At 58.2% G+C, this 25,991-nt stretch overlaps 2 protein-coding genes across 18 annotated transcripts; both read left to right on the forward strand.

Annotated features, from left to right (window-relative positions):
* Window positions 1-29: 29 nt before the first annotated feature.
* STARD3 (StAR related lipid transfer domain containing 3) lies at window positions 30-22,873 on the forward strand. 17 transcript variants are annotated; one of them, XM_027094696.1, is made up of 15 exons: window positions 30-166; window positions 12,323-12,594; window positions 15,492-15,569; window positions 15,955-16,032; window positions 16,156-16,209; window positions 16,608-16,725; window positions 16,919-17,017; window positions 17,235-17,290; window positions 17,658-17,750; window positions 19,477-19,539; window positions 19,706-19,801; window positions 20,183-20,262; window positions 20,350-20,454; window positions 21,583-21,676; window positions 22,125-22,873. In XM_027094696.1, the coding sequence occupies exons 2-15, from the start codon at window positions 12,373-12,375 to the stop codon at window positions 22,227-22,229; spliced, it is 1,341 nt and encodes a 446-aa protein (XP_026950497.1). In that variant the 5' UTR covers window positions 30-166; window positions 12,323-12,372; the 3' UTR covers window positions 22,230-22,873. The 17 variants fall into 17 exon arrangements, 16 of the variants coding, with proteins under 16 accessions (XP_026950497.1, XP_026950485.1, XP_026950483.1 ...); XM_027094695.1 differs by lacking the exon at window positions 30-166 and adding an exon at window positions 205-1,333 and having other exon boundaries at window positions 22,125-22,350; XM_027094682.1 differs by lacking the exon at window positions 21,583-21,676 and adding an exon at window positions 1,171-1,333 and having other exon boundaries at window positions 84-166; window positions 15,955-16,209; window positions 22,125-22,872.
* A 79-nt stretch (window positions 22,874-22,952) lies between these two features.
* On the forward strand, window positions 22,953-25,899 carry TCAP (titin-cap). Its single transcript, XM_027094703.1, has 2 exons — window positions 22,953-24,801; window positions 25,048-25,899. Exons 1-2 carry the CDS (start codon window positions 24,692-24,694, stop codon window positions 25,439-25,441), a joined length of 504 nt encoding a protein of 167 aa, XP_026950504.1. The 5' UTR covers window positions 22,953-24,691; the 3' UTR covers window positions 25,442-25,899.
* The last annotated feature ends 92 nt before the right edge of the window (window positions 25,900-25,991 follow it).

Here is a 25,991-nt window from a genome sequence, read left to right on the forward strand (position 1 = left end):
TGGGGGCGGGGCTGCAGTCCTACGCACGTTCGCTCTCGGGGGCGGACTCAGTGGCGGAAGTGGCGCCGCCGGGAGATCCCCTTCCTCTCCGAGGCGCTGCTGGGGCCGCGGAGAGCGGCTGCGGCTGGGGCTAAGAAGAACTGGGGCCGTGGCTGACATGGAGCAGGTGGGTCCGCGAGAGGTCAGTGGGACCGGGTGGTGGTACGAGGGCTACGTCTTGCCAGCAGATCCCGCCTCTCTAGCCGGTGTCCGTTCATAGTTCCGTCCGACCCTTCCCACACCCCCTGCGCCCCAGGTTCCGCCCCCTTCCTCTGCTTGGCCTTGCTCCACCCCGCGCCGGGTTCGAGGGTCTCGGGCGTCGACCGTCCGCGGCCCCGCCCACTCGAGAGAGCCCGGGAAGGGCGTCCCGGATCGGCCTCCAAAGCCTATCTCTTCTTTGTGAGCGGAGAAGCGAGGGGGCGGTATCAGGGTATTAAAGGACAGGAGTTGGATATGGGGAGGGGTCAGGGCCTGAGAATGAGGAGGAATATATCTACAAGTTACTGTAGGTCTGCGTCTGTCATCCGGTCTCCCTCAACTTCCTTTGGAAATGGCAGTGAATGACATCCTAATTGACATCAGAAGGGCCCTTTAGTATCTTTCTTGAGTTCTTAGAGGTGCATACTAACTCGTAATTGAAGTAGTTGATACGTGCCTCTCTCCGCCTTTTTTGGCTTCCTCCGCGTCAGCATCCCCTTATTTTCTTCCTACTTCTCTGACGGTAGAAATACCGTTTCACATTCTCCTCTCGCCCAGTCCCTTACTCTGTACACTGAATTTGCGTGGTCTCGTCAACTCTCATGGCTTCAGCTTTACACCACCTAAATACCCGAAACGCGCCCAGATGTACATCTTCAGCGGAGTGCCCCGCCCTGGAGCCTCAGACTTGGCCATCCAGCTACCAGTTGTACAGCTCCACTCCAGCTGCCACTCACTTCGTCTGAACTTGAACTGCTGCCTTCTCCCCTGCAGCTTCATTCTTTCTCTACCACCTCATCCCAGCCAGAAACCTGAGAATTATACTTCCTCTTCCTTCTCAATTCCCATATCTAAGAGGTGACCTGAACATGCTTCACACTTGGCCCAGTGCCCCTCTTTTGTTACCACCCTTGTTGATGTGTTTCTCACCAGGATGACTGCAGTGACTTCCCAGCAACTTCCAGTCATGGCTGCCTGCAACCCAGCCTCCAAACTGTAACTCTTGTGATCCTTTTATTTTTTTTTAATTAATTAATTAATTAATTTATGGCTGCATTGGGTCTTCGTTGCTGCACGCGGGCCTTCTCTAGTTGCGGTGAGTGAGGGCTACTCTTCGTTGCGGTACGAGGGCTTCGCATTGCCGTGGCTTCTCTTGTTGCAGAGCACCGGCTCTAGGTGCACAGGCTCTAGAGCGCAGGCCTAGTAGCTGTGGTGCACCGGCTCAGCTCCTCCGCGGTATGTGGGATCTTCCCGGACCAGGGATCAAACCCGTGTCCCCTGCATTGGCAGGCGAATTCTCAACCACTGCGCCACAAGGAAGTGCCTCTTATGATCCTTTAGAAACACATCTCATAATGTCACTTCCTTGCTTAAAACCCTTTGATGGTTTCCCATTGCCTATGGGAAAGACTGAATCTTTAGCACAATTTACAGAGCTCTCAATGACCTTACCTCTTCCCTACCCTGTGTGTACCCTAAGGTCCAATAATATGGCATTGCAGGATGCGCTTGTCCACACCTTTTGTGTCTCCATGCCTTTGCATGCACCAGCCCCGTTGCCTGAAAGCCCTTTCTCCTCTTACCTGCTGGGCTACCTTCTGCTTGTCCTTCAGTGCTCTGCTCGGGCAGCATCACCTCTGGACTACCTTCCCCCCACCACCCCCAAGGCTAAATATTGCCCCGAGTCCCTGCAGCACCTGTCCGTAATAGCATGATGATTGACAATACAGACTCCTGAATCAGACTTCCTGCGTTCTCATACTGTTTTGTGATCTTGATGAAGTCACTGCCTCGGTTTCCTCATTTGTCAAATGGAGATAGTCATGTGCCTACCTGACAGTTATTGTGAGTATTAAATGAAATAGTGTATGTTTAGGGCTTAAAACAGTGAGCACATGAGTGCTCAATAAATGTTAGCTATTACTCTTTTTTTTTTTTTTTGCGGTATGCGGGCCCCTCACTGTTGTGGCCTCTCCCGTTGTGGAGCACAGGCTCCGGACGCGCAGGCTCAGTGGCCACGGCTCACGGGCCCAGCCGCTCCACGGCATGTGGGATCTTCCCGGACCAGGGCGCGAACCCGCGTCCCCTGCATCGGCAGGCGGACTCTCAACCACTGCGCCACCACGGAAGCCCAGCTATTACTCTTTACATAAGAATAATATAGAACAGTGGGTATAACTTTTTAAAATATTTTATTTATTTTATTTGGTTGGGCCCCGTCTTAGTTGTGGGAGGTGGGTTCCTTAGTTGCAGCATGCGAACTCCTAGGTGCAGCATGCATGTGGGATCTAGTTTCCTGACCAGGGATCGAACTCCGGCCCCCTGCCTTGGGAGTGTGGAGTTTTAACCACTGTGCCACCAGGGAAGCCCCAATGGGTATAACTTTTTTTTTTTTTTTTTTTTGCGGTACGCGAGCCTCTCACTGTTGTGGCCTCTCCCGTTGCGGAGCACAGGCTCCGGACGCGCAGGCTCGGCGGCCATGGCTCACGGACCTAGCCGCTCCGCGGCATGTGGGATCTTCCCGGACCAGGGCATGAACCCGTGTCCCCTGCATCGGCAGGCGGACTCTCAACCACTGCGCCACCAGGGAAGCCTATAACTTTTAATTTTATAAAGTGCTTGAGGACAGTTGACGTGGCTTACTTCTCATTCTGTCCCAGAGCCCCAAAGCCTGACTCTGTCAATGAATATGACTCTTTGTCATTTCTCAATGACTCTTTGTCATTTCTGCTCAAGAAATGAATCTGGAAATGAATAAATGTTACATGGCAAGCATTAATTCTAGAGAAATGTACACAGAATTCTGGGAACCCAAGCAAGAAAAAGGCCAAGGATGGCTTTCCAGAGGAGCTGACAATTAGTGAGGGGCCTTAGAGCGAGAAAATGAGTTTACCAGAAGGAGGTAGAGACCAGGGTGGGCTCAGAGAATGGAGAGCTGGGTCCTCTGAATAGAGAGCGCTTGCAGGGGAGGGGGCTGAGGTGGGCAGGAGGGCAGAGGCAGTCTCCGCTGCCAAGGCTGGGGATTCTTTCCCTCACCTGGCCATGAAGTGTGCCCTGCAGGGACCATGCCCTGGGGAGGTCTGGAGGCCTGGTACCCGTGTTTGGGGACAGGTCCCTGGGGTAAGGTCAGCATGCACTCCTGTGGGCTGGGCCTGTGCTTTAAACCTGAATCTGGGCTTTTGTTAGTGCCTGGAATGCCCATCTTCCTTGCGTCCAGCTGGTAGATGTGGAGGCCCGAGGCAAATGGCTTCTCCTCCCTGTGGCTTTCCTGACCTCACCCACTCTAGCCTGGGTCAGATGCTCCCTTCTCTGGGAGCCCACAGTCCTTTGTTCGTTCCTCCCTGGAAGTGCTGATCACAGCATGGCACGGTACATTTATCTGTCAGCCTCCCTCAGCAGACCCGGAGCCCCTGAATATCCCCAGGGAGCAGCACAGCGTCTGGCACCCTGTACGCTCTCAGTTCTCGTGCTGCGGTAAACTGAGCTCTCCCACACCTAGACTTGTTTGGAGGAGGGGGGCGTGGGTGAGACCAAAAATCCTGTACGTTTGACAGCTCACACTTATTGCACTGAACGGTAGAGATGGTTGGCCCCATTTTACAGACAAGGAAGCTGAGACTTGGGAGGTGTCTCAGCAGGAACTTAAGGAACCATCCTCTGACTCCAGGTCCACAGCTGTCTCCCAGAAACTGCCTCGGACTCCCAGCCCTCAAAGGGGCAGCTGCCACATCAGCGGGATAACCGACAAGGAAGGCATCCCATCCGGCCGTTGTGTGTCCCTCTGAACTTTTCCTGCCTGGGAAGAGGCTGATCCTGGCTTTTGTCTGGTCAGAGCTGGTGCTGGGAGGAGTCTGCTGAATCACCCCCACCCCTGCAGAGCCCTTCCCTCAAGTAGGCTGATAGGACTGAGATCGCCCTGGAAGATGACAGGCTGTTTCCAGACTGACCTTGAGAACTTGACCTCATTAGCCCCCATTTGTATCCAACAGTACCAAGGGGTCGGGTGGGGCCTGACTCACCAGCCCTTGAGTAGGCCAGGGGTCAGAGAATCACAGAGCAGGGGGCATCTCCAACATTAACAGGGCCTGGCATGTAGAGGGAACTGAAGGGCTGAGTAGATCTCAGTTTGTTAGGATTTTCCAGTAAACTGTACCGTCAGAGCCTTCCGGGCTGGGGAGGGGGAGGGAGTGTACAGTGATCAGTATGGTTTCTTGGCTTCACTGTACCCTCTCCACTTCCCCAAAAGGAAGGGAGAAACAGAGCCTGGCTTGGGCTTTGATATCTTATTTGTCACTGCTGCCGTGTCCTCCTCTCCTTAAATTCCTACCTCTCCGGGGAACTTCCCAAGCCCTCTGGGTGGGGCAGAGTAGGTGCCAGTAAGCCAACTTTGTCGAGGCTGATGGCACGGGCCACTGAGCCCTGAACTACAGGAGAGCCTAATGTGTACCATCCTGGGCGAGCAGCTCCCTGAGGTCAGGGCCCATCCTACCACCTAGCAGTACTGATGGACCCTCAGTTTGGGCAGAGTGCCATGCTACACATGCCCGGCCCAGGGCCCTGCCTCTAACACTGTGGCCCCTGATATTAGTAATAGCTACTGTTATTTAAACACAGGCACTTTGCAGGTGTTATTTCTAATCCTTTCAATAGTTCTGTGAAGTGAGCACTCTACCATCCCCATTTTACAGGTGAGAGACTCAGTGATTCGGTCACGGGCACACAGCCTAATAAAGAACGGCCTTGGGCTTTCAACTCCAGGTCTGCTGACCAACCCCCAAACCCACACCCTTTCCCTTGTTCCAGGGTAGGCATTACAGATCCACAGGCCAGTGAACCTACTAGATAGGTGCCATGTATGGCCAGACACTGTGGCTGGGCCTCAGGGGCTTAAGGAGAGATGACTTTGAGGCTCAGGTCTAGCGTGTTGGGAAGGAAGTGCTGAGGCAGAGTCCCGAGACCTGGGCTTGGGGAATCCTGAGGCTGAGGGTGAGGTTTGCCCAGGAGGTGCCTTGTGAACTGGTCTCTGAAGAGTTGGAGCTCCCCCCAGGGGCCGGAGGTCATTCCAAAATGGGGAAACAGAGGCACTGGAGGCACAGAAGGGAGACCAGCTGGCCATGGTGTGTCCTGGGAGCAGCCAGTGATCTGGACAGTATTGGAGGAGGGGTATCAACCCCATAGCAAGAGAAGAGTGCCGGGGACCCTTTTGCTATCTGAGGGATTTAGCTCCTCACCCGGTCTTCTCTCTGTGAGTTGGGGCTCAGGGAAGAGGGGAGCTGCCGCCCTGCCTGAGGGTGCCCAGGAAACCAGTCCCCCTTGCCCGTTGGTAGTGGAGGTGCCGGGGCTCTGGGCAGCATGAAACACCAAGAGAGGGTGGAGTCCAGCTCCAGGAGAGGCTGGACAGGTGGGGCCGCTCCTCCAGGGCTGGGTGTGAACGTACACCTGTGCATGTGATGCTGCAGGAGAGGGTGGAAGTAGTCGTTCAGCGCATTTCGTGAATATTTACCAGGTGAGCCTGGTACTGTTCTGGGAACTGGGCACGCGGCAGTGAGCAGAGCATGGGAGTCCCTGTTCCAGTGGAAGAAGGCAGGCAGGAAACAGCCCAGCAAACATATAATATGTCTGGGGTGATGTGTGCTGGGAAGACGAATAAAGCACGGGAAGGGAGTGGAGGTTGGGGCTAAACAGGGTGTCCAGGGAAGGCCTCTCCAAAGGGACCAGAATGGAGGGAGGGGACATCACAGAGACCTAGGGGAGGAACAGACAGGACAGCAGGAACAAGCGTCCAGGGCTGGGAACATGCTTGATGTGTCCAGGGAACAGTGAGGGACTGGTGTGGCTGGAGCAGAGGGTTCCAGGGGAGGAGGCCAGGGGAAGAGGAGGCTTACAGGCCAGGGTGGGGACTTGGGCCTTTACTCTGGGGCAGCTGGAAGCTCTTGGAGGTTTGGGGCATTGGGAGGTGTGGTCTGACTTTTACTGGGATCCCTCTGACTGCTGCGTTGAGAATAGACTTGGGACGAGGACAGGAGGCGGTCAGGAAGCTGTAGCAGGTGAGAGATGTGGCTCGGGCAGGTGATGGTAGTGGTGAGCAGTGGCAGCTACTGGCTGGATTTTGAAGGATTTGTTGATCGTTCAGATGTGGAGCGGAGGGCACTGGGCTCTCCACAGGCCCTGCCTGGATGGCTGTTAAGCTCTTTGGGGTCTTTTGACAGCTCGCTCCCCAGCCAGCACAGGCTCTGGAGGCAGCCACGTTTGGGTTCACCGGGTCCCAGCCCAGCACTGAGGGAAGCCCACGTGTCCCTGGGGTCAGCTCTGCTGCATCCAGGCTGGGGGGCTGTAGGCAGGCCTCTCTGAGCTTCAGTCTTCTCATCTCCATAGCTCCTGGTAGCGGGTGCAGTGAGTAAAGGAGAGGATGTCTGCAGGGAGCCAGCGTGGGCCACTGCCAGCCCAGATTTGTTTCTAGTGGATGGTCTGCAGGCCTGTTCGGTCTGCTGTCCTCCGTCCCCGAGCCAGCTTCCACCCAGACCGGCCAGCAGCAGAACACAGGCCAAGGCCGACCTCTTCTGCACGCAGAGCCTCTGCCTCCTGCCCCGCTGTGGATTCTCCATTAACCTGGGCATTAACAGGGGCTTGGTCCAGAGCAACCCCAGCCCTGGCCTGAAGCCGTCCCCCAGAGGCAGTCAGAGCTCGAGGCCGTGTTTCCGCCAAAGAGGCAGGGGTGTCATGTTAGCTCACCGTTCTGCAGCGATCGCTCTGCGTCAGGGACTGTTCGGGGCCATTATGTGTAATAAGTCGCTTAGTCCTTATAATACCTCCAAGAAGTAGGTACTACTGTTACCCCCATTTTACAGGGAGAAAACTGAGGCACAGAGAGGTTCAATGACTAGTAAGGTGGGAATCCAGGCTTTGAATCTTCTCCTGGCTTGACATCCAGTCCTTTCTTGGCTTCACCGATTCCTCCTGATTTGTGCTGAGTTAGGGACCCGTCAGGGAAGCCCCCGTGGCTAGTGCCAGCATTTCCTGAGCAGTGCAGCATGGGGGATGTGTTTTGAGCCCATGTCTCCTGTCCCCTCAGCCTGGGGAGAGGGTTTGGAGGAGCCGCACTGCTCCGAAGTGAGAATCATTTCTGGATGTGGATGAGACTTGTTCCGTCCCCTCGGGGTCACAGAGCGCAGCTGGTGGAGGGAACACTAGCTAGAACTTGAGTGGCTCGGCCCAGCCCTCTGTGGGAAGCTGGGCAGAGGAGAGGGTGAGAGGACCTCAGAGGGAGCCGTGGTGGCCTGGTGGCCGTGGTTGACGCCTATGGCACGCTGACTCTGTGGTGCCGCGCTCCCCACGCACCGCTGTCTCCTGTGATCCGCCAGGTGGCCCAGGCTCAGTACAGGTCTCCCCCGTTTCCAGGTGCAGCCTTGGAGGCTTGCTGAGTGAGGGAGGGACATCGCTCACATTGCAGACTTGCCTTGGCCAGGAAACGCCGGCCGGAGCTTCTGGCCTCGGGTGTGACTGAGGCCTGGGAAGGACCCAGTCTGTGCCCCTGCCACCTAAGAACCGTGGAGATTGGACCCTGGGGGAGGCGGGGGTGGGGGGAGCAGGCACCAGTGGGAAGGGGTAGTATCAGAGATCAGTCCCAGGCCCCACGCTCCAGAGCCTGTGCCGGGAGCCAGGGCAGCCCCCCACCTCCCGCCGCAGCCCCTCCCTGGGGAGACACATTTGCCTGGAGCTGCAGTAGCTGGGCCCTTAGTGCACAAGGTGAGGGAACCTGGGCTGAAGGCTTGGACAGCTTGCTCTGGGTCACCAGGCGGGTGAACTGTGGAGCTCACATTTGAACTCAGGCCTTTGGGGGTGACTTTACTACTGTGGTGTAAGCCCCACCCCCTCCCGCACCCCACTTAATCTCCCTCTCACCTGGACGGCCTTGCCAGTTGCTGGTTCCATCCAAGCACGTGCCATCCTTCTCCCGACCTGTACGTAAATGCCAGCCTGAGGCGGTAGCAATCATTGCTGCCTTTGTTATCATGGTAAAGCATACACAGCGTCACATTTACCGTTTCAGCCATTTTCAGGTGGACAGTTCTATGGCATTAAGTATATTAGCGTCCCCTTTACTTAATGCAGCTGAAGAAACCGAGTCTCAGAACGGTTCCCTTTGCCCCGGCTCGCACGGCTGGTGAGGGCAGACTGAGACTTGAGCCCTGGCCGCAGAGTCCAGTCCTCTTTGCACAGTACAGCTGCCTGCTGCTGTCCGCTGAGTCGGGCCCCACCCAAAGCTCCTGCTGCGCTCGGGCTAGTGTTTCCTGGGGCGAGTAAGAGAAGGCCTGGGCGGGGGCGTGAGGGCCCACCCCTCCCCTTTGCCCGCTGAGCTTTCCCTGGGCCCAGAGACCTGCCTTGCCCACTCCTCCCCACGCCTCTTTCCCTTCAGACCCAGGATGATAAAACCTCCAGTTTCCCCTCCCTCCCCGCCACCCTCCCCAAGCCTCAGGCGCTCAGCTTCCGCAAACACATCAAGGGTCAAGTCTGCAGGCAGCCCAGGCGGACTCCTTCATGCCACACGTGCTGCTCCACTCCCGACGCCTCTGAAGGCGCTTGGGAAGGGCCGGTGACAGCAGGTGGTGGGCTTGGCAGGAGGCGCTGCTCCCAGGGGGCTGCGCGGCAGCCCTGGCGGGGGCGGTGGGCAGAGGCCAGGCCAAGCTGCTCTGCCGGCAGCTGCCACCTTCCATCCTCCAGGGTCAGGGCAGTTCCAGGCCAAGGTGGCTTTCACCTCTTAGACTGGCAGGTGGTCGGAGGGAGCTCAAAAGCCTTTTGAAGTCGTCTGAATGAGTTATTTTCAAACCACACCCAAGGAGGCGCCTCAGAGGTGACCATGGATGGAGTCTGAGGAGAGGCTGACCGGTGGGGCCCTCTGTGGCCGCGTCTTGTGGCAGGACCCACACAGTCCTGCTTTTATCTGTTTTCTATGTTGAGGTTCTTTTTTTTGGCTGCACCCAGGGAGTGAACCCAGGCCCTCGGCAGTGAAAGCACAGAGTCCTAACCACTGGACCACCAGGGAATTCCCGTATATTGAGATTCTAAGTAAGGTTTTCTTGTTGCTGTTTCGTTTTAAGTTAAACCATGGACCTTTTTCCCACATAGAGAAACGGAGGTTTGCTAAGAAGGACTTGCCCAAAGTTATTCAGGGTTAGTGGCTGCCCTCAAACTGGGGCTCAGGTCTTAACTCCTGACCACTGCCCATTCTACCCTACCAGCTCTTGCTTATTTGGACCCGGAGTTTCTTTCCTGGGGGAGGGTAATGTAGAACCCTTCTCTCTCTGCCTCTTGGCCAGGCGCCCCCACCCCTGCTTCAGAGCTCCCGGGGTTGGCTCCCTCACATCCCTTTGTCCACAGCTCACCCGGGCTCCCCCAACACCTCTGCTCTCAGCCCCTGTCTGTCTCTCGCTTCCACAGGGATATCTAGGTGTGTGAGTGTCAGTGCTATTGCCACTCTGAGTGTGTCTCACACCCAAGCTGTTGCCACCCAAGTCCTGTCCCCAGAAAGGAAGGGGAAAGCCAGGGGGAAAGACAGACAGACCCTGGAGCAGACTGGGAGTGGGGAAGTCACAGCGCCCTGCCATGAGATAGGGAAGAGGGAGAGGGGGAAGGCAGGTAGAAAAGAGGAGAGAGAGGGAAACATGAGAGAGACTGATCCGATGGGGGTGGAGAGAGACTCACAGATGGGAGAGAGATGGAGAGGAAGAACCAGAGAGGGGGCGAAATAAAGATGGACGTGGGAGAGGGTACAGAGACACTTCTAAAGAAAGGTAGAGAGGTAGCTTGTGAGAGAGACAGAAAGGGGGAGGAGAGATGGAGACAGGTCTGGCAGGAGACAAGAGGGCTATTAGAGACAAGCGAATGTCACCTGCCCTGGGGCTGCGGCCCTGTCTCAGTGAGGGATGCGCTGAGTGTGCGGTCTGGCACCAGATCCAGCTGATGGACGTTGGGGGGTCCCATTGCCTGCGGCCTGTCACATCCCCTCCTCTGACTGCCGCCTTCCAGAGCTGGGCCCAGCCTTCCTTCAATACCCTCCAGGTGAGCTTGTCACAGGGATCCCAAGAGTGTGGTAGTGGGGGGATGGCCTTGGGCTGGTGCCTCTGCTGAGAACAGTCAGCTCTGTGTCCACTGGCACAGAGGCAGAGGGATGGGCGATCCGGCTTGCTCGGAACCCCCTGCTGGCCACATACGGGGGGCTTGTTTTGGACTTAGCAGATGGAGTGGGGCGTGGAAGGTAGCAGACATAGCAAACGTATGGAGGGGACGGTGAATCTGGAGGGGAGACTGGTTAGATCTTGCCTTCCCAGGATCAAGCACAAAGATCTAGGGCTCCCCTTCCACTGGCCCCCAAACCTGCCCCCTGGTGCTGGCGTGTGAGAACACTCAGGGAGACCCTTGATGGGCTCCCAGAAACTCAGGCCCCACTACACTGCATCAGCTCTTCTCTGTCTCTAGACTAAACCTTTCCTCCCCCCGCGCAGGGGACAGGGCCTCTGAGGGCCCCTGCCAGCAAGCTGGTAGAGCAGAGACCTTAGGCCTGGGGCTGAGGGCCCCCGCCAGCAAACTGGTAGAGCAGAGACCTTAGGCCTGGGGCCTGCACGGCAGGGAGGGGGTGCTCCAGGGCCCCTTTTGTCTCTAGGGTTCATGAGGATTTCAGCCTCGTGATTGCACAGGCAGGTAAGGGATGGGTAAGTCCATTCACCCTTTCGGAACCTTGGCTGTCTTATCTGAAGAATAGGAGGAACCATCCTGCCCTGTGTGGGCATGAAACACGGCCATGGGCGCAGTGTTCTGTGGGCACTGGAGCTCTGGGCGAGCCTTGGGTAGTGGCTGGGTTTGCCCTGGTCCTCTCTACCATGTAGCATGGAGCTGAGGGCCAGGAGACCCTCTGGGTCATCCATTTATTCAGCATTGTGCTAGGTCCTAGGAGACAGCAGGGACCAAGTCAGATAAAGGCCTGCACCGTGGCGTTTGCAGAACAATCAGTAAGATGGTTTCAGATGGTGAGAGTTCACTGAAGAAGGTAAAGCCCCGTAAATTAACTGGGACTGGGGACAGGAGGGTGGGAGGCTCTGAGGAGAGGGCTTTGGAGCTGCCTGTTGAAAGGACTGGGGAGAACATTCCACCCAGCCCGGAGAGCTAGGTCTAAGGCCCCCGAGGCAGGACCGGGCTGCCACGTGTAGGGACCTAGAAGGCCCGGGTGGCCGTCATAGTGAGACGGGGCCCGTGCCTTGTGCGAGGAGTGGTGCGAGGAGCCAGGCAGAGCCACGCCCTGCGAGGGCATCATGAGGAGGGTGCTGTTATCCTCAGACCCGGGGGGCGCCCTTGAAGGGCTGTAAGTGGGGAACGGCAGGATCTGATTCATGTTCTGAAAAGCTTTCTCTGGCTGTTGTGTGGAGAGGTGGTTGCTGCGGGGTGGGGAGAGGAAGCCTGGAGACGCGCCCATTAGGAGCAAGTTGGAGCGCTGGGAGAGAGCCGTGCTGGGTGGGCCTGAGGTGGCAGTGATGGGGACATAGCTGGAGATGAAGATGTCATCCCGCCATCCCGCCCCCAGCGCAGAGCACTCTGCTCTAGGAAGTCCCTCCCAGTCGCCATGGATTAGGGGGTGGGAGGGTAGGGCTGGCTGCTGGGAGGGAATGTGGCTTTGTGCTTGGAAAACAAAGAACAGAGCTTGGGACTGACTTCTCCTGGGGGTGGGGGCAGGCCCAGAGGCTGAACCACAGGGCAGCGCTTGGCAGGAGCAGGCTGTGCCCCCAGACATCGGGGAGGATCCCAGAGGCCTCCAGGGCTGACCGTGGGGCTGCAAGACTTTGCCGGGGATGGCGGGTGTAGAAGCGCGACAGAGTGAGAGGGACACTCAGACCCCTCCAGCCTGAACGGCCGGCCACAGTGGGAAATTAGGCAGAGGGCCCTGGGCCACCGGGCTAGGCTGGGGCTGAGGGGCAGATGTGTTTGGGAGCAAACGGGGTCCCCGGGGGCTGCGTGGGAAGGGATGAGGGAGGTGACCAGGACCTCCAGGACCCTGACATGCAGGACCTGAGCCAGCCGCCCTGTCTTCCCGCAGCCGTGCCGCTGAGGCCCGGCCCTCTCTGCCTGGAGGTGGGGGCCGCCAGGATGAGCAAGCTGTCTGGGGAGCCGGCCCGTGACCTGGAGCGCAGCCTGCCAGCCGTGGCCTCCCTCGGCTCGTCGCTGTCCCACAGCCAGAGCCTCTCCTCGCGTTTCCTCCCGCCGCCTCGCGAGAAGCGCCGGTCCATCTCCGACGTCCGCCGCACCTTCTGCCTCTTTGTCACCTTCGACCTGCTTTTCATCTCCCTGCTCTGGATCATTGAGCTGAACGTGAGTGGGGGCAAGGCTGGAGGCACAGGCCGCACTGTGGGGGTTGCCTGGGCCTCAGTTATTCCATCTGCGGTATGGGAGGGTTGCCTCCGTCGGCAGGGGGCCGGGGGGGGACTGTTGATTTCCAGGTAAAAGGAAGAATGAGATGATAAGAATAGCTGTTCTCATCTTCCAGAGAAAGAAACTCAGAGAGGCTGAGTCGTTTATCTGAAGTCTCTCAGCAAGTATGTGAAGGCGGCAGGGTTTGAACCCAGTCTCTCTGGCTCCAGAGCTTGCAGTCTTGACCTCTGCTCCATACTGCCCCCTAGCGGACACTCTTGAGGAGGGAGCCCAGAGGACTCTGAGCTGTTGAAAGCTTTGTCTTCTTTCTGCTCTACATTACTTTCTGGCTCAATTAATTAATTAATTCATTCAACAAACATTTTTGAGCCCCTGCTGTGTCCCAGATACTGTGCTAAAAGCAGAGGGTACAGTGGGGAGCAACCAGTAAAAACTCCCAGTTCCCCGTGGCACCCAGCTCTCCTTCCCCACTTGGGGCATTCTTCCAGTGCCCCCCAGTTTGGCCTCTTGGGTTTGGTGAGATGCCACCTAGCAGTCTGGAGGCGGAGCTGCCTGTCGGGGCAGGGTCTGCCCTCTTCTCCCCCTGTGCAGTGCTTGGCCAGCTGGTGGTGGGACCTAATCCCCGGGTGCTAACAGGGCAGAGCAAGACCTGATATAGAGGCAGGAGCTGTGGAACAGGGCATCCCAGGCTTGGTCCCGTGCCAGCTTCTCCTCTGTAGTAACTGTGTGACCTCAGCAAGGGATTCAGCCTCTTTGAGACCCCCTGTTCTCCTTGTGCAAAGTGGGTCAGAGTTCTGCATGGCAGGTGCCCTTCCTCCAGATCGCAAGCTCAGGTGTCAGGAGAATGACTGGTGCTAGAAATGAATTTGGAGAAGGGACTGGTTTAGGGGTGAAGAGGGTAAGTTTGATTCCAGGCGTGTTGAGCTGGAAAGCAAGGCAGGGCTCTGAGGGTGACTGTCCTTTGTGCACAGGGATGAGCTGGCACCTTCAGCGAGGAGCCACAGCCACGGGGCCTTTGGGACCATCTTACCGATGAGAGAGCTGAGGCCCAGCAAGGTTCAGGGCCGCTTGAAGAGCTTCCGAGGTCTTAGACATTCTTGCTTTTGAAGGTCCCGTGCAGCATCTCAAAGCAGGCACTAAAATTCACCCACATCCTTCATTCAGTATATATATTTACTTGCCAGAAAAGAGCTGAAAAAATTTTTTGATAATTTTACTTTTGAAACTCTCTGGCTGTATTGGCTGTAATAGCTTAGCAGTCATCATGCAGACTTGGGAATTCTTGCAAAGTGCGCAAATCTAACCTCCAAATTGTTTTCAAATGTGATGAAAAATTTCAGAGTGCTGGATTTAATAGTTCATAGAATCAACATAATGTTTCACTCAGTAGACACTTAATTGAAATTTTATTAATTTTCAGTTCTGTCATCTTATTTTCATATTTTGGAGCATATATTTTTTAAATTTTCTAACAGACTGTGTGTTGCCCAGTGGATGCAACGACCCTGGCCGGGTTATAAGACCTGTGCCAAAGTCTTGTAGCCCCTGGCAAAGCAGGGGCTGGGACTCCACTGTCCTGGGTCCTCATGCAGTGGGCAGGCGGGTACCCAGGCAGAGGCAGAGTTCTCTGTAAAGAGAAAAATGGTGGAAGACAGAGCTTGAGGGACAGGGGCTGTTAGGGGTGGGAGAGCCCAAGAGGGAGCAGTCAGGAGGAAGAGGTGGACCAAGCTGGGGTGGGGTGCGGTGTCAGACCAGGGGCAGCGAGGCGTCAGACTCCATGGGGCTCAGAGCGGTCTTGAGGTTGAGGCATTCAGTGGGGATGTGCCGGGGCTCGAAGTTCAGTGAGGGGCTGTCCACATTGCTGGCTCCTGCCCCGAGCATCAGAATCACCTGGGAGTTTTATAACCATTCTAGATGCTCAGCTCAGCCTGAGATTCAGACCCAGTGTCTGAACATCTGTATCTTTAACAAGCCCCCTCAAGCCCCCCTGCCCCAGTTCATATCATCTGCCGGAGATCAGAAGCCCTGGTCCAGGTGTGAAGGCTCTTCCCCTTCAGGGCTCCCAGGCCCCATTCCTGAGAGTCCCCTTGTGCCCCCCTTCTCCGGGGGCTGGCGCCCCACCTGCAGAGGCGTAAGCCTGCCACCCCATTCCTCCTGAAGCCTCAGGCTGCTCTAGCTCTCAGTGTCCATCCAGACCCCTCACTCCCCAGCCAGGGTCTCAGGGGTCCCATTGAAAATGTGTGGGTGGCGAGGGCAGGGGCAAGGACCAGTCTGCTCGCTCTGAGTGCCATCCCCTCTAGCAGCATGATGGATTTTGCCCATTAAGCACAAACCTAATCAATTGATTTGCCACCTGGGGCTCCGTCTGACACCACTGCCCACCCCTGGCCCCCATCACCCCAGATGGATGCTTGGCTGGGAAGATAGAGCACCGCAGTGGTGGGAGGGAGATGAAATTATGTGAGAGGCATGCTCCCAGCACCCTGTGTGCCAGTGCTGCCTACCTGCGTAGGGCTCATCGCCTCTCCTGCACAGCCCCGAGGCCCTCCAGGCCTGCCTCCTCCTGGGCAGTGTGCCCGCGAGTGTCTGAGCCTCAGCTTAGCCCCGCCTGTCTGGGCTGCCTGGATCCTTAGAGAAACAGTAATAGTGCTGGGGTCTCAGGTCCCTGGCTGGGCTCCCCTGCTGCCTCAGGGGCTTCTTGGGTGGTAGCTGAGCATTTGCAGCCTCTCCTCCTGGTTCTACTCTCTCCCCCTCCCACCCCCTCCCCCCTGGGAGAACAAGGGGCAGCCCTGGGGACTTGGTTCCGCTTGCAGAGCTGTCCACATCTCTCTCTTCAGACCAACACAGGCATCCAGAAGAACCTGGAGCAGGAGATCATCCACTACAGCTTTAAAACTTCCTTCTTTGACATCTTGGTGAGTGGCCTTGGAGATGCTGGGGACAGAGGGCATAGGAGCGTGACTCTTTTCGCTGGATTCTCTTCTCGCAACACACATCCTAATCTGATCAGGGAGACTTGCTCCTATCTTCAGGGAGCCCTCAGTATTCAAACGGGTTCCTACATGAGGCCCCACCTTCAGAGAGCCCCAAGTGGGAGGGGAAGACGAGAGACCCCTATCCAAGAAGGTCACATCCAGATCGTCCCCAAAGAAACGCTGACTTGGCCTCGGCCATCCTCTCCTGGGGTGTGCGCACCACGTGGAGGGAGCCTCAGGCAGCAGGACTGGAGGGGGAGGCCAGCCTTCAGCAGCGGTAGGGCCATTGGCTTGCCCGTGATGGTTCCCCGGCCCCCCACACCAGGTCCTGGCCGCCTTCCGCTTCTCCGGACTGCTCCTGGGCTATGCTGTGCTGCGGCTCCGGCACTGGTGGGTGATTGCGGTAAGATGCCACTTTCCTGGCAGCTCTCAGGCCCTGGCGGGGCTGGCGCAAGAGATGGGATGGAGGAGGCCTCACTCCCCAGCCTCTGTGTTCGCTCTCTTCCTCCTTCCCTCCCCTGGGCAGGTCACCACGCTGGTGTCCAGTGCATTCCTCATTGTCAAGGTCATCCTCTCTGAGGTCAGTGGCTCAGGGTCTGGCTGGTCTGGTGGGCATCTGGCCTGAGGGGTGGGCTTCTCCCAAGAAGGGGCCGCTCCTCTGAGTTTGGGTGTCTGACCCTGTTGTCGGGGTTGGGGTGAGGGGGAATCCTGTCCTTTGAGATTTCTAAGGGGTCATCTCCACTGGCTTTCCGCACTCGCCCTGCTGCAACCCCAAGGACGGAAAGTTCCTCCTCTAGCCTAACCTGAGTTTATCCTGCTGCAGAACCCATTTATCCATCCATCTCAAAGGCGTGTGCCCCAGAGGGTCCCCACAGCTGGTACCAGGAGTGGGGTGTAGGCCAGAGTTGGTAGCCCCAGGGTGGGGCTCTGGGTTTGAGGTGACTCCCTGCCGTGGAGCCCAGCCCCCTCCCTCCACAGCTGCTCAGCAAAGGGGCCTTCGGCTACTTGCTTCCTATCGTCTCCTTCGTCCTCGCCTGGTTGGAGACCTGGTTCCTTGACTTCAAAGTCCTACCCCAGGAGGCTGAGGAGGAGCGATGTGAGTGCTGGGGGGTGAGGGGGTGCAGTGAGGGTCGGCCCCACCCAGGAGAGGAGAGTTTCGGGCCTGAGAGCCAGTTCTGAGCTCTCTTGCCAGCTCTGCCTCTAGGAGCCTTAGGGTGAGCCTGGGCTGGGGGACCCCAGGCTGACTGTCCTTGGTCTGGGGCGATGGCTGCCCACATCTGCTCCCCCAGGGTATCTCGCTGCCCAGGCTGCTGTCGCCCGAGGACCCTTGCTCTTCTCCGGCGCCCTGTCCGAGGGCCAGTTCTATTCACCCCCAGAATCCTTTGCAGGTGCGGGCTGGTGGGTGGGAGAACTGCCTTCGGGGAGGGGCGTTGGCTGGGTCTGTTCTTTCTGTTCGTGTCAGCTCCCCTGGGAAAGCGAGCAGCCCTCTGCCACACCCGCTTTCATACCCCTACACCATTGCCCTTGTACCCTGGCCCCCCCCCCCCACCCCCGCCGCCCCGCTCTCTCCGCCTCTTCCCATTGTCCTCTGCTTGTTTTCTGCAGGGTCTGACAATGAATCAGATGAAGAAGTTGTTGGGAAGAAAGGCTTCTCTGCCCAGGTATCTGGCTGCCTACCCCGCCCCGGGTGGGCACCCTGGAGGAGGGGCCAGTGGTGCGCTCAGCCAGGTGGGCAGGGGCTTCCCAGCAGAGGGTAGACCTTAGGCAGCCTGAATGCCAGTCCGTGTCCATCTGGGTGTGTGCCCCACTGTCGGTCAGGCCCACTGGTCTGCTTCCTGCCTGGGGCCTGGGGGTAGCAACCGCAGCCACGGCAGCTGGTCCCAGGAAGCCCGCAGGGCCCGGGAGACCAGCCCAGACCCGGCATCTGGACATCTGGCTGAGTCAGGCTTCCCACCCAGCCCGGTGCAGAAAGAGCAGGTGGGGTGCAGACCCCAGGCTGACCCCTTCCTGACTCCCATCCCTGGCCAGGAACGGGAGTACATCCTCCAGGGGAAGGAGGCTATGGCGGTGGTGGACCAGATCTTGGCCCAGGAGGAGAACTGGAAGTTTGAGAAGAATAATGTAAGAAACCTGTCTCCCACCTGATTCTGAGGGTTTTCCTGTGGGGAGTTTTCCCTCCCTTTTCTGAGGCCTGAGAAATAAGCCCAAAGATTGCACGGGTTGGAACCATATTCCTAACCCCGGGAGAGGGGGCTGAGCCCTGGGGTCAGCCACTTGGTTGGGCTGCATTGGACATTCCCACCGCCCCTCTCCCTGCTTCCCCCCCCCCCACCCCCCCCGCCGCTGCTCTGCTCCCTCGGCTCCAGCTTTGAAGGGGAAGCCAGGCTTTGGCCCTGTGTCTGGTGTTTTGTTTCAGGGTCAAAACAGTATTATCTAAAAAGATGGCAGAGAGCTTGGAAAACAGAGGGAAAACATCGTCATCCTTTTCTCTGGCCAGTTCCTCTGGCAGCCCTTGTCGGCCTGGAGACACGGTCCTTCGTGGTTGCAGCCGCAGCTGTGCTCCTGCCTTTAAACTTGATATCAAAAGCCTTTCTCTCCTCATTGCAGAACATTTGTCGGAACGACTGTTGTTTTTTTTTATTGAAGTGTAGTTGATTTACAATGTTGTGTTAATCTCTGCTGTACAGCAGGGTGACTCAGTTATACACATATGCACATTCTTTTTTTATATTCTTTTCCATTATGGTTTATCTCAGGATATTGGAGATAGCTCCCTGTGCTATACAGTAGGACCTTGGTGTTTATCCATTCTAAATGTAATAGTTTGCATCTACCAACCCCAAACTCCCCGTCCATCCCTCTCCCTCCCCCTCCCCCCCTTGGCAACCACAAGTCTGTTCTCTATGTCTGTGAGTCTGTTTCTGTTTTGTAGATAGGTTCATCTGTGCCATATTTTAGATTCCACGTATAAGTGATATCATATGGTATTTGTCTTTCTCTTTCTGACTTACTTCACTTATATGATAATCTCTAGTTGCATCCATGTCGCTGCAAATGGCATTATTTCGTTCTTTTTTATGGCCGAGTAGTATTCCATTGTATATATGTACCACATCTTCTATATCCATTCATCTGTTGATGGACATTTAGGTTGTTTCCATGTCTTGACTATTGTGAACAGTGCTGCTATGAACATAGGGACTTTTTGAATTCTTTTTGAATTATAGTTTTGTCCAGGTATATTCCCAGGAGTGGGATTGCTGGATCGTATGGTAATTCTACTTTTAGTTTTCTGAGGAATCTCCATACTGTTTTCCATAGTGGCTGCACCAATTTACATTCCCACCAACAGTGAAGGAGGCAAGGAGGCAGAACCACTTTTTTATTTTTTGGCTGCGTTGGGTCTTTGTAGATAACTTCGCGCAGGCTCTCTAGTTGCGGCGAGCGGGGGCTACTCTTCGTTGCAGTGCATGGGCTTCTCATTGCGGTGGCTTCTCTTGTTGTGGAGCATGGGCCCTAGGCGTGTGGGCATGTGGGCTTCAATAGTTGTGACGTGTGGGCTCAGTAGTTGTGGCTCGCAGGCTTAGTTGCTCTGCAGCATGTGGGATCTTCCTGGACCAGGGATCAAACCCGTGTCCCCTGCATTGGCAGGCGGATTCTTAATCGCTGTGCCACCAGGGAGGTCCCAGAACCACTGTTCTTTAATGGCTGCTCAGATATCCCAAAACTCCTGGAGTTTTCTACCCTGAGCTGTTAAAAACCTGCCCTGCCTGTCACCCATTCCTGCCCCCCAGGCTCCCCTCTGCCCTACGCTCACCTCCCTGCCACCCTTCTGTCCCTGCCACAGGAATATGGGGACACTGTGTACACCATCGAGGTTCCCTTTCATGGCAAGACCTTCATCCTGAAGGTGAGTGAGGGAAGAGGTGTTCTGGCGCCTCCCGCTCTGCCTGGGACTCGAGGAAAGAGCCCGGGGGTAGGGGGACCCTCCGGCAGGTTTCTCCCAACCAGGAGGGAAGGGCTGGTGTGCCCGAGTACATCTGGCACCACCCAGCCCTCTGCCCGCCCTGCTCCAGACCTTCCTGCCCTGCCCCGCGGAGCTGGTGTACCAGGAGGTGATCCTGCAGCCCGAGAGGATGGTGCTGTGGAACAAGACGGTGACAGCCTGCCAGGTGAGCCGAGCCAGGGGGCCAGGCCTGGTCACCCCTCAGGGCAGAGGCAGAGCGACATGGCAGATGAGGGCGCAGTTGTACCCCAGCATGGCCAGTGACCCCCAGGGGACCCAGGTCATGTCATTGGACTGCCCTGTGCCTCAGCTTCCCCATCTGTAAAATGGGGATGGTGGTACTAGTGCCTCCTGGAGAGGGTGGGGAAGATGGAAAGAGGAAAAGCTCAAAGCGCCTGGCCCAGCCAGTGCCCATGAATGGGAATGGCTCTTAATTAAGGGACCTGAGCGGAGAGCAGGCTGGCCTGGGGCTTTCCTGAGATGCTGGGACCCTTCCCTGGGGTTTTCCTGGGGTGGATACACCTCATGTCTGCCCTGACGCCCGCAGATCCTGCAGCGAGTAGAAGACAACACCCTCATCTCCTACGATGTGTCTTCGGGGGCCGCGGGTGGTGTGGTCTCCCCCAGGTGAGTGGCCCCCATGCTCCCTCCTCTCAGCCAGTCCGCCTTCCTTGGACTTTCTCGGCACTCCCTGACCTAACCCTACCCCTCCAGGGACTTCGTGAACGTCCGACGCATTGAGCGGCGCAGAGACCGATACCTGTCATCGGGCATCGCCACCACCCACTGCGCCAAGCCCCCGACACACAAATATGTCAGGTGAGCTGAGCCTTGCCTGGGGTCGTCTGCGCCGGCCCCTCCCCTGGTAGCTGTGGGGACAGGGCAGGGTCGGTGTGTACAGTTGGGCACTTTCTCCTGCCGAGGCTGCCTTCCTGTCCCCAGTCCCGCTGCCCCTAATCCTGCTTACCTGCTGGAGGCTGGACCCACCACCAGGCTGGAGGGCAGCTCCAGGATAGACTGTGAATGGGGATGAATAGGGACCAGCCCGGGGAAGGGGGCTGGGAGCCATGAGGTTGCACTGGTCTGGGGGACCTGAGCAGGAGGCTCTGTGTTCTGAACCATCAACTTCCTGCCTGAGGAGACTCGGGCCCCTTTCATCCCCTCTGCCTGCCCCGCGGCCTTGCCTTCCTCCTGCAGCGCTTGGAAGTACCTCCAGAGGAGAGGCCTTACTCTCTGCTGCCTGTTCCAGGGCCTCCTCCAATTCTCCTGCTGTCTAATCCTAGCCCTGCAGGTGACCTCCTCCCAGATACCCCACTCTTCCCCTTCTGTCCTGGGGTTCCTCAGAGAGCACTGCTCTTTGAGTGTCAGCTTGGGGCTCTGGTCTCGCCACCACCGCAGACTTGCTGGGTGATGGGCAAGCTCATTTCCCCTCTGGGTGCCAGCTTCCTTATATGGAGTCAGGGGAGCTGTAGGCGAATTAAATGGAGATGGGATGTGCACCATACAGCTCAGGCCTGACGCCGCCTGAGAAGGCGCCCCCTCCTGGAGACCAGTGGCACTGCACCGCTCCCAGAGCTGGGCCCTGGTGAGAAGTGCGCGCCCAGCCCACCTCCTCAGGACTAGAGCAGACCTAGAATCCCTGGACCGACTAGATGAGGGCTGGGAAGGCGGTGAGCTGGGGCTTCCCTGCCACTGGGGGTATGCAAACATCGGCAGGCGGTTGTAGGAGGATTCGAGCGTCACATGGCAGGTGGGGGTGGAGTGCTGTATGCTGTGGCCTCTGGGACACCCGTCCTGGGCCCTGCTCAGGCAGCGAGGGGGTTGCTGGACCAGCAGCTCCCTTCGCTCTCCCACCCCAGTCCAGGGTGGGCCAAGAATGGAGCGGTGGGGGGGGAGTCAGGGGTTCTGCCTGGCTCCAAGGTCCCCCACTGGTGCCTCTCTCCTCAGGGGGGAGAATGGTCCTGGGGGCTTCATTGTGCTCAAGTCAGCCAGTAACCCTGGAGTCTGCACCTTCATCTGGATCCTTAATGCAGATCTGAAGGTGGGCGCGCCGGGGCTGCGAGGCAGGTTCTGTGGAGCGGAGGGGCCTCTGCTGTGTGACCTTGGGCGCTCCCTGCTCTGCTCAGAGCCTCCCCTACTCTCCGCCTCCTTTCTTACTCTAAAACTGGGGGCAGGGTCCAGGTGGTCTTCTCACCCTGAGTTGCCGGCGGGCTTGTGCCTCCCCTTTTTACCTCTGACTCCCGAGGACCTCAGGAAGGGTGGCTGGCTGCCAGCCCAGCCCCTCCCAGGTCTTTCTGTGTGACTCACGCCAAACCTGGGGCACGGCATGTTCTTCCTGCCAGGGGGGAGGGGGGAGGGGGGAGGGCAGCCTAGGCTGCATTCCAGAGCTGCACCTGTGTTCTGGCCCAGAGCAGCCCCTGCTGGAGCCAGTTGTTGAGGGGGAGCCCCTGCCCAGGGCAAGCCTTCCTGGAACTTCTTGCCTCCCCCAGGGCCGCCTGCCCCGGTACCTCATCCACCAGAGCCTCGCAGCCACCATGTTTGAATTTGCCTTTCATCTGCGGCAGCGCGTCGGAGAGCTGGGTGCACGGGCATGAGCGTGCCCCCTCATCACCCTGCGGGCCAGGGTCCTGTCGCCACGGCCTCCAGAGCCAGAGGAGGGGTCGGTTGGGCTTCCCGCTGCCCACAGAGGACCTGGCCTCCAACAGTGGGGAGGAAGGGGCTTCCTCCCACAGCAGCCCCTCGGCCCCAAGCCGCCACCCTCCACGCGCTTCACTGTGCCTGGAAGCCCTGGCCGTGGGCAGGTCGAGAGCTCAAGCGTCTGACTCTGCCGCTGAGGCCAGTGGGGTCCATCCTGCCGACGTTTACATGGCGTCCCTGCCTCCTGGAAGAGGAGATCCGCTGTCCCCACCTGGCCAGGCTGGGGTCTGGAATGGGAACCTCGGACTTGGTTGGGGAGGACCCTGGGCAGGACAGAAGTCAGGGCAGCCTTGTCACCATTGTGAAGGCGCAGGACCCCCTTCTTCCGCCTGCTCTCATCACCGTGTTTTAGGATTACTTAAAGGGTCTGGGACCTTTTTCCACTTGCACTTGTTGGGGTGTAGGTTGCAGGTGGGAGTGGTGGGTGCTGGCAGGGAGCCTGCCTCTCCCAGGTTCTCTTCAGGTTGCCTCCCCACCCCCCCACCCCGCCCAGGGCCTCGTTGGGGACCTTTGTAATTTGAGCCAATTAAAGACATGAACTCAAAAAAAAAAAAAAAAAAAGCAGTCCTTCCAGCCTGGCCTCTTGAGGGAAGAGAAGGGCAGCACCGCGCGGAGGCTGCAGCCGTCACATGACACACCCTCGCAGAGCCTCGCAGAGCTGGGATGGAGTCAGTGGAGACCCAGTTCCTGGAACCACCCCCAACTTCCTTGAATGGTTCAGCTGGGCAGATGACTGGTCAGAGAAAAATTCCCCGCCTCCCTGCGGGGTCTCTGGGTCTCCGGTGAGGGAAGGTCAGGTTAAGGTCTCCAGCCCAGGATTGGGAGGAGGGAGGTAGGGAGAGACCTGGCAGTACCCACAGCAGGCCTTGGTTGCCACTGGGGTCCCAAGGCTGGGGTCCGGGGGGAGCCTGGACGTGGGGCCTGGCCTTCCAGGTCACTGATGCACCTCCGGGATCTGGGCCTCTGGGCTCCACTTAACCTCCCGTCTCTGCCCCATCACACTGGGGCCACCAGAAAACCTGCCCTCCCCCCTCCCTGCCTTCAGGCTTCTGGAGGAGCTGACTTGCTTAGAGCCAGGGCTGGGGGCGGGGTCTCCTCTTGGTCCTGGCTAGGTGTGCGACCCTGGGCAAATCTACCTCTCTGAGCCTCCATTTCCTACTTTATAAAAGCTTTTGTAAGGTTAAAAGATACCAAGAATCAGGTGTAGTGCTCAGTAGTCAAGAGGATGCAGTTCTGCCCCAGGTGGTGCCCACAGGCCTTACCGCTAAGTTCTCATCTCAGCTCCTGTCCCTGCCTCTCTTAGTGCCCTTTGCTTTGTCCACTCAGCGACGCCCTTATTCTTCCTCCCCCATGCCCTCCACCCTGTGTGCCAGCTTGCAGCAGCACGCGCCGCTGCTCTCAGTGCTGGGCTGTCCTGGCAGCCCTCCTACTGGCCTTCTCCCTGGGGATGAGAGCCAGGTCCTGCCCAGTGGCACCCTGGAGCTGGCAGGACCCAGAACTCCTCTGGTACGGCCATTGTGAACAGAAAGGGGGCAAAGTGAGGCCCAGAGAGGGGTAGAAGCTGACCCGTGGTCACATAGCCCATTTATGGCTGCTTTGGGGCTAGAGCCAGACCTGGCTGCCACTCCCTGGAGCCCCTGGATTCCCACCTCACCCCACCTGAGGTGTTGCGGTAGAGCTGGGGCCACCTCCCACATCTGCTCCCCCCACCCTACTGGCCTGACGGGAAAGGAAGACACCTGGCAAAGGTTGGTGTCCAGGATCCCACGTGTGGAATTAACTTCTGTTGCCCCTGCTGGTGAGGTGGTGATCAGGGGCCAGGCCTTCAGGGGCGGATGCCCGAGGACGTGGCGGCACTGTCCCTGCTTGCTGAGGGGATAGTCAGGGGATGTGCCCTTGAGCCCAGGCAGTGGGGAAGGACACGATGGCCTGGTACAGAGCCCAGAGGGGGCCTCGGTTCCTGCTCTTTCCTGCTCTGTTTACAGACAAGCCGCTGTCCTCCCTGGGTTAGGGGAAGGGGTGGGGCAGAGGGCAAGTGCCAAGGTGGCACGAGGCTGGGCACGTGCCTGGTCCCAGACGGTGTCTGAGGAGTGTGAGACACCTGGAGGTGTCACGCTGAGGACCCCCGCCCCCACAGGAGCACCTTGAGCTCTTCAGAAGCTGACCTCTGACCTGGGGGCAGCCAGAGTCCAGGTACCCCAAGCCCCGCCCTGGGCCCGGAATCCCCCAGCAGTGAGTCTTGGCTCTGCTTGTAGCATCTGACGCCAGAGGGCCTGAAAATAGCCCCTGGAGGAGGGGGAGGATGGGGCTATTTAAAGGGCATGGGAGGAACAGAGCCCAGAGGGAGTGAGCGGTCATCATGGCCACTTCAGAGCTGAGCTGCCAGGTGTCCGAGCAGAACTGTGAGCGCCGAGAGGCCTTCTGGGCTGAGTGGAAGGATCTGACGCTGTCCACACGGCCTGAGGAGGGGTGAGTGCTGGCCAGCTGGGGGTCCCTCCTCCCCTCCCCTAGAGCACCCTTCCTGAGCCTTATGAAGCCAGAGCGCAGAGGCCAGGAGAAGTTTCGGGGGGTGGGGGCCAGGAGAGTTCCCGCTGGGGGGAGCAAAGTGGAGTCACCCCTCCAGCACCCCAGGTCCTGGCACCCCAGGTCCTCAGCGTGTGACTGGAGGGCAACAGGTCACAGGAGTTCAGTGTCCCCTTCCCCTCTCCTTCCCAGTTGCTCCCTGCATGAGGAGGATGCCCAGCGGCGGGAGACCTACCACCGGCAGGGGCGGTGCCAGGCGCTGGTGCAGCGTTCCCCCTGGCTGGTGATGCGGATGGGCATCCTGGGCCGCGGGCTGCAGGAGTACCAGCTGCCCTACCAGCGGATGCTGCCGCTGCCCATCTTCACCCCTGCCAAGGTGGGCTCCACCAAGGAGGAGCACGAGGACACCCCCATCCAGCTGCAGGAGCTGCTGGCACTGGAAGCAGCCCTGGGTGGCCAGTGTGTGGACCGCCAGGACATGGCCGAGATCACCAAGCAGCTGCCCCCTGTGGTGCCTGTCAGCAAGCCCGGCGCCCTGTGTCGCACCCTGTCTCGCTCCACGTCCCAGGAAGCACAGAGAGGCTGAGAGGGACGGTGACTTGGGCTCCACAGTGCCTGCCCTGGGCTGGGCCCTTCCTGGCTAGGACCACGGAGGGGAGCTGCTGGCCATGGAAGCTTTGTAGTTTGCCCAGAATTGGGGGCTAGGGGAGGTGGAAGCCAGAGGCCAGGATGCCTGGGTCTCCTGAGTTCCCACAGGGAGGGAGCAAAGACGGTGGGCACTAAGGGTGGAGTGCTGGGGGCCAGCACAGCTGAGTACCCCAGGAGGAAAGGCAGAAAATGCTGGTGAGGGTAAGAGGTCCCTGAGAGGAGTGACCCCAGTCCGGAATCCAGCTTCAGAGAAGGATGAAGAAAAAGCATAAGGAATGCTCAGGGAAGGAGGCCTGGAGAAGAGCGGAGGGAGGGGGACGTGAAGAGGGCCGAGGCAGGGTGGAGCTCCCAGCACCCTCTGTTAGCGCTGCAATAAATGCTCAATCACATGCCAGAGTTTCGTCTCTTTCCTGGTGGTTGAGGGGCCCACCCGTTGGTGTCCCCCCCATGCTCACTTCTGGGAACAGGCCCTGCATCTGAGCTAAATA

This window comes from Aethalodelphis obliquidens, unplaced genomic scaffold (assembly GCF_003676395.1).
Source record: "Aethalodelphis obliquidens isolate GAN/ISIS:26980383/991018 unplaced genomic scaffold, ASM367639v1 scaffold89, whole genome shotgun sequence".
Taxonomy (NCBI): domain Eukaryota; kingdom Metazoa; phylum Chordata; class Mammalia; order Artiodactyla; family Delphinidae; genus Aethalodelphis; species Aethalodelphis obliquidens.

What these genes read in the sequence shown, in the direction of transcription:
- STARD3 (XM_027094682.1), top strand. Translation starts at nt 1,285, where the DNA reads ATGGCTGCATTGGGTCTTCGTTGCTGCACGCGGGCCTTCTCTAGTTGC. An exon ending in TCTGGATCATTGAGCTGAAC is followed by an intron (nt 12,595 to 15,491) that starts GTGAGTGGGGGC and finishes CTCTCTCTTCAG; the next exon opens with ACCAACACAGGCATCCAGAA. An exon ending in GGAGGCTGAGGAGGAGCGAT is followed by an intron (nt 16,726 to 16,918) that starts GTGAGTGCTGGG and finishes CTGCTCCCCCAG; the next exon opens with GGTATCTCGCTGCCCAGGCT.
- TCAP (XM_027094703.1), top strand. Translation starts at nt 24,692, where the DNA reads ATGGCCACTTCAGAGCTGAGCTGCCAGGTGTCCGAGCAGAACTGTGAG. An exon ending in TCCACACGGCCTGAGGAGGG is followed by an intron (nt 24,802 to 25,047) that starts GTGAGTGCTGGC and finishes TCTCCTTCCCAG; the next exon opens with TTGCTCCCTGCATGAGGAGG.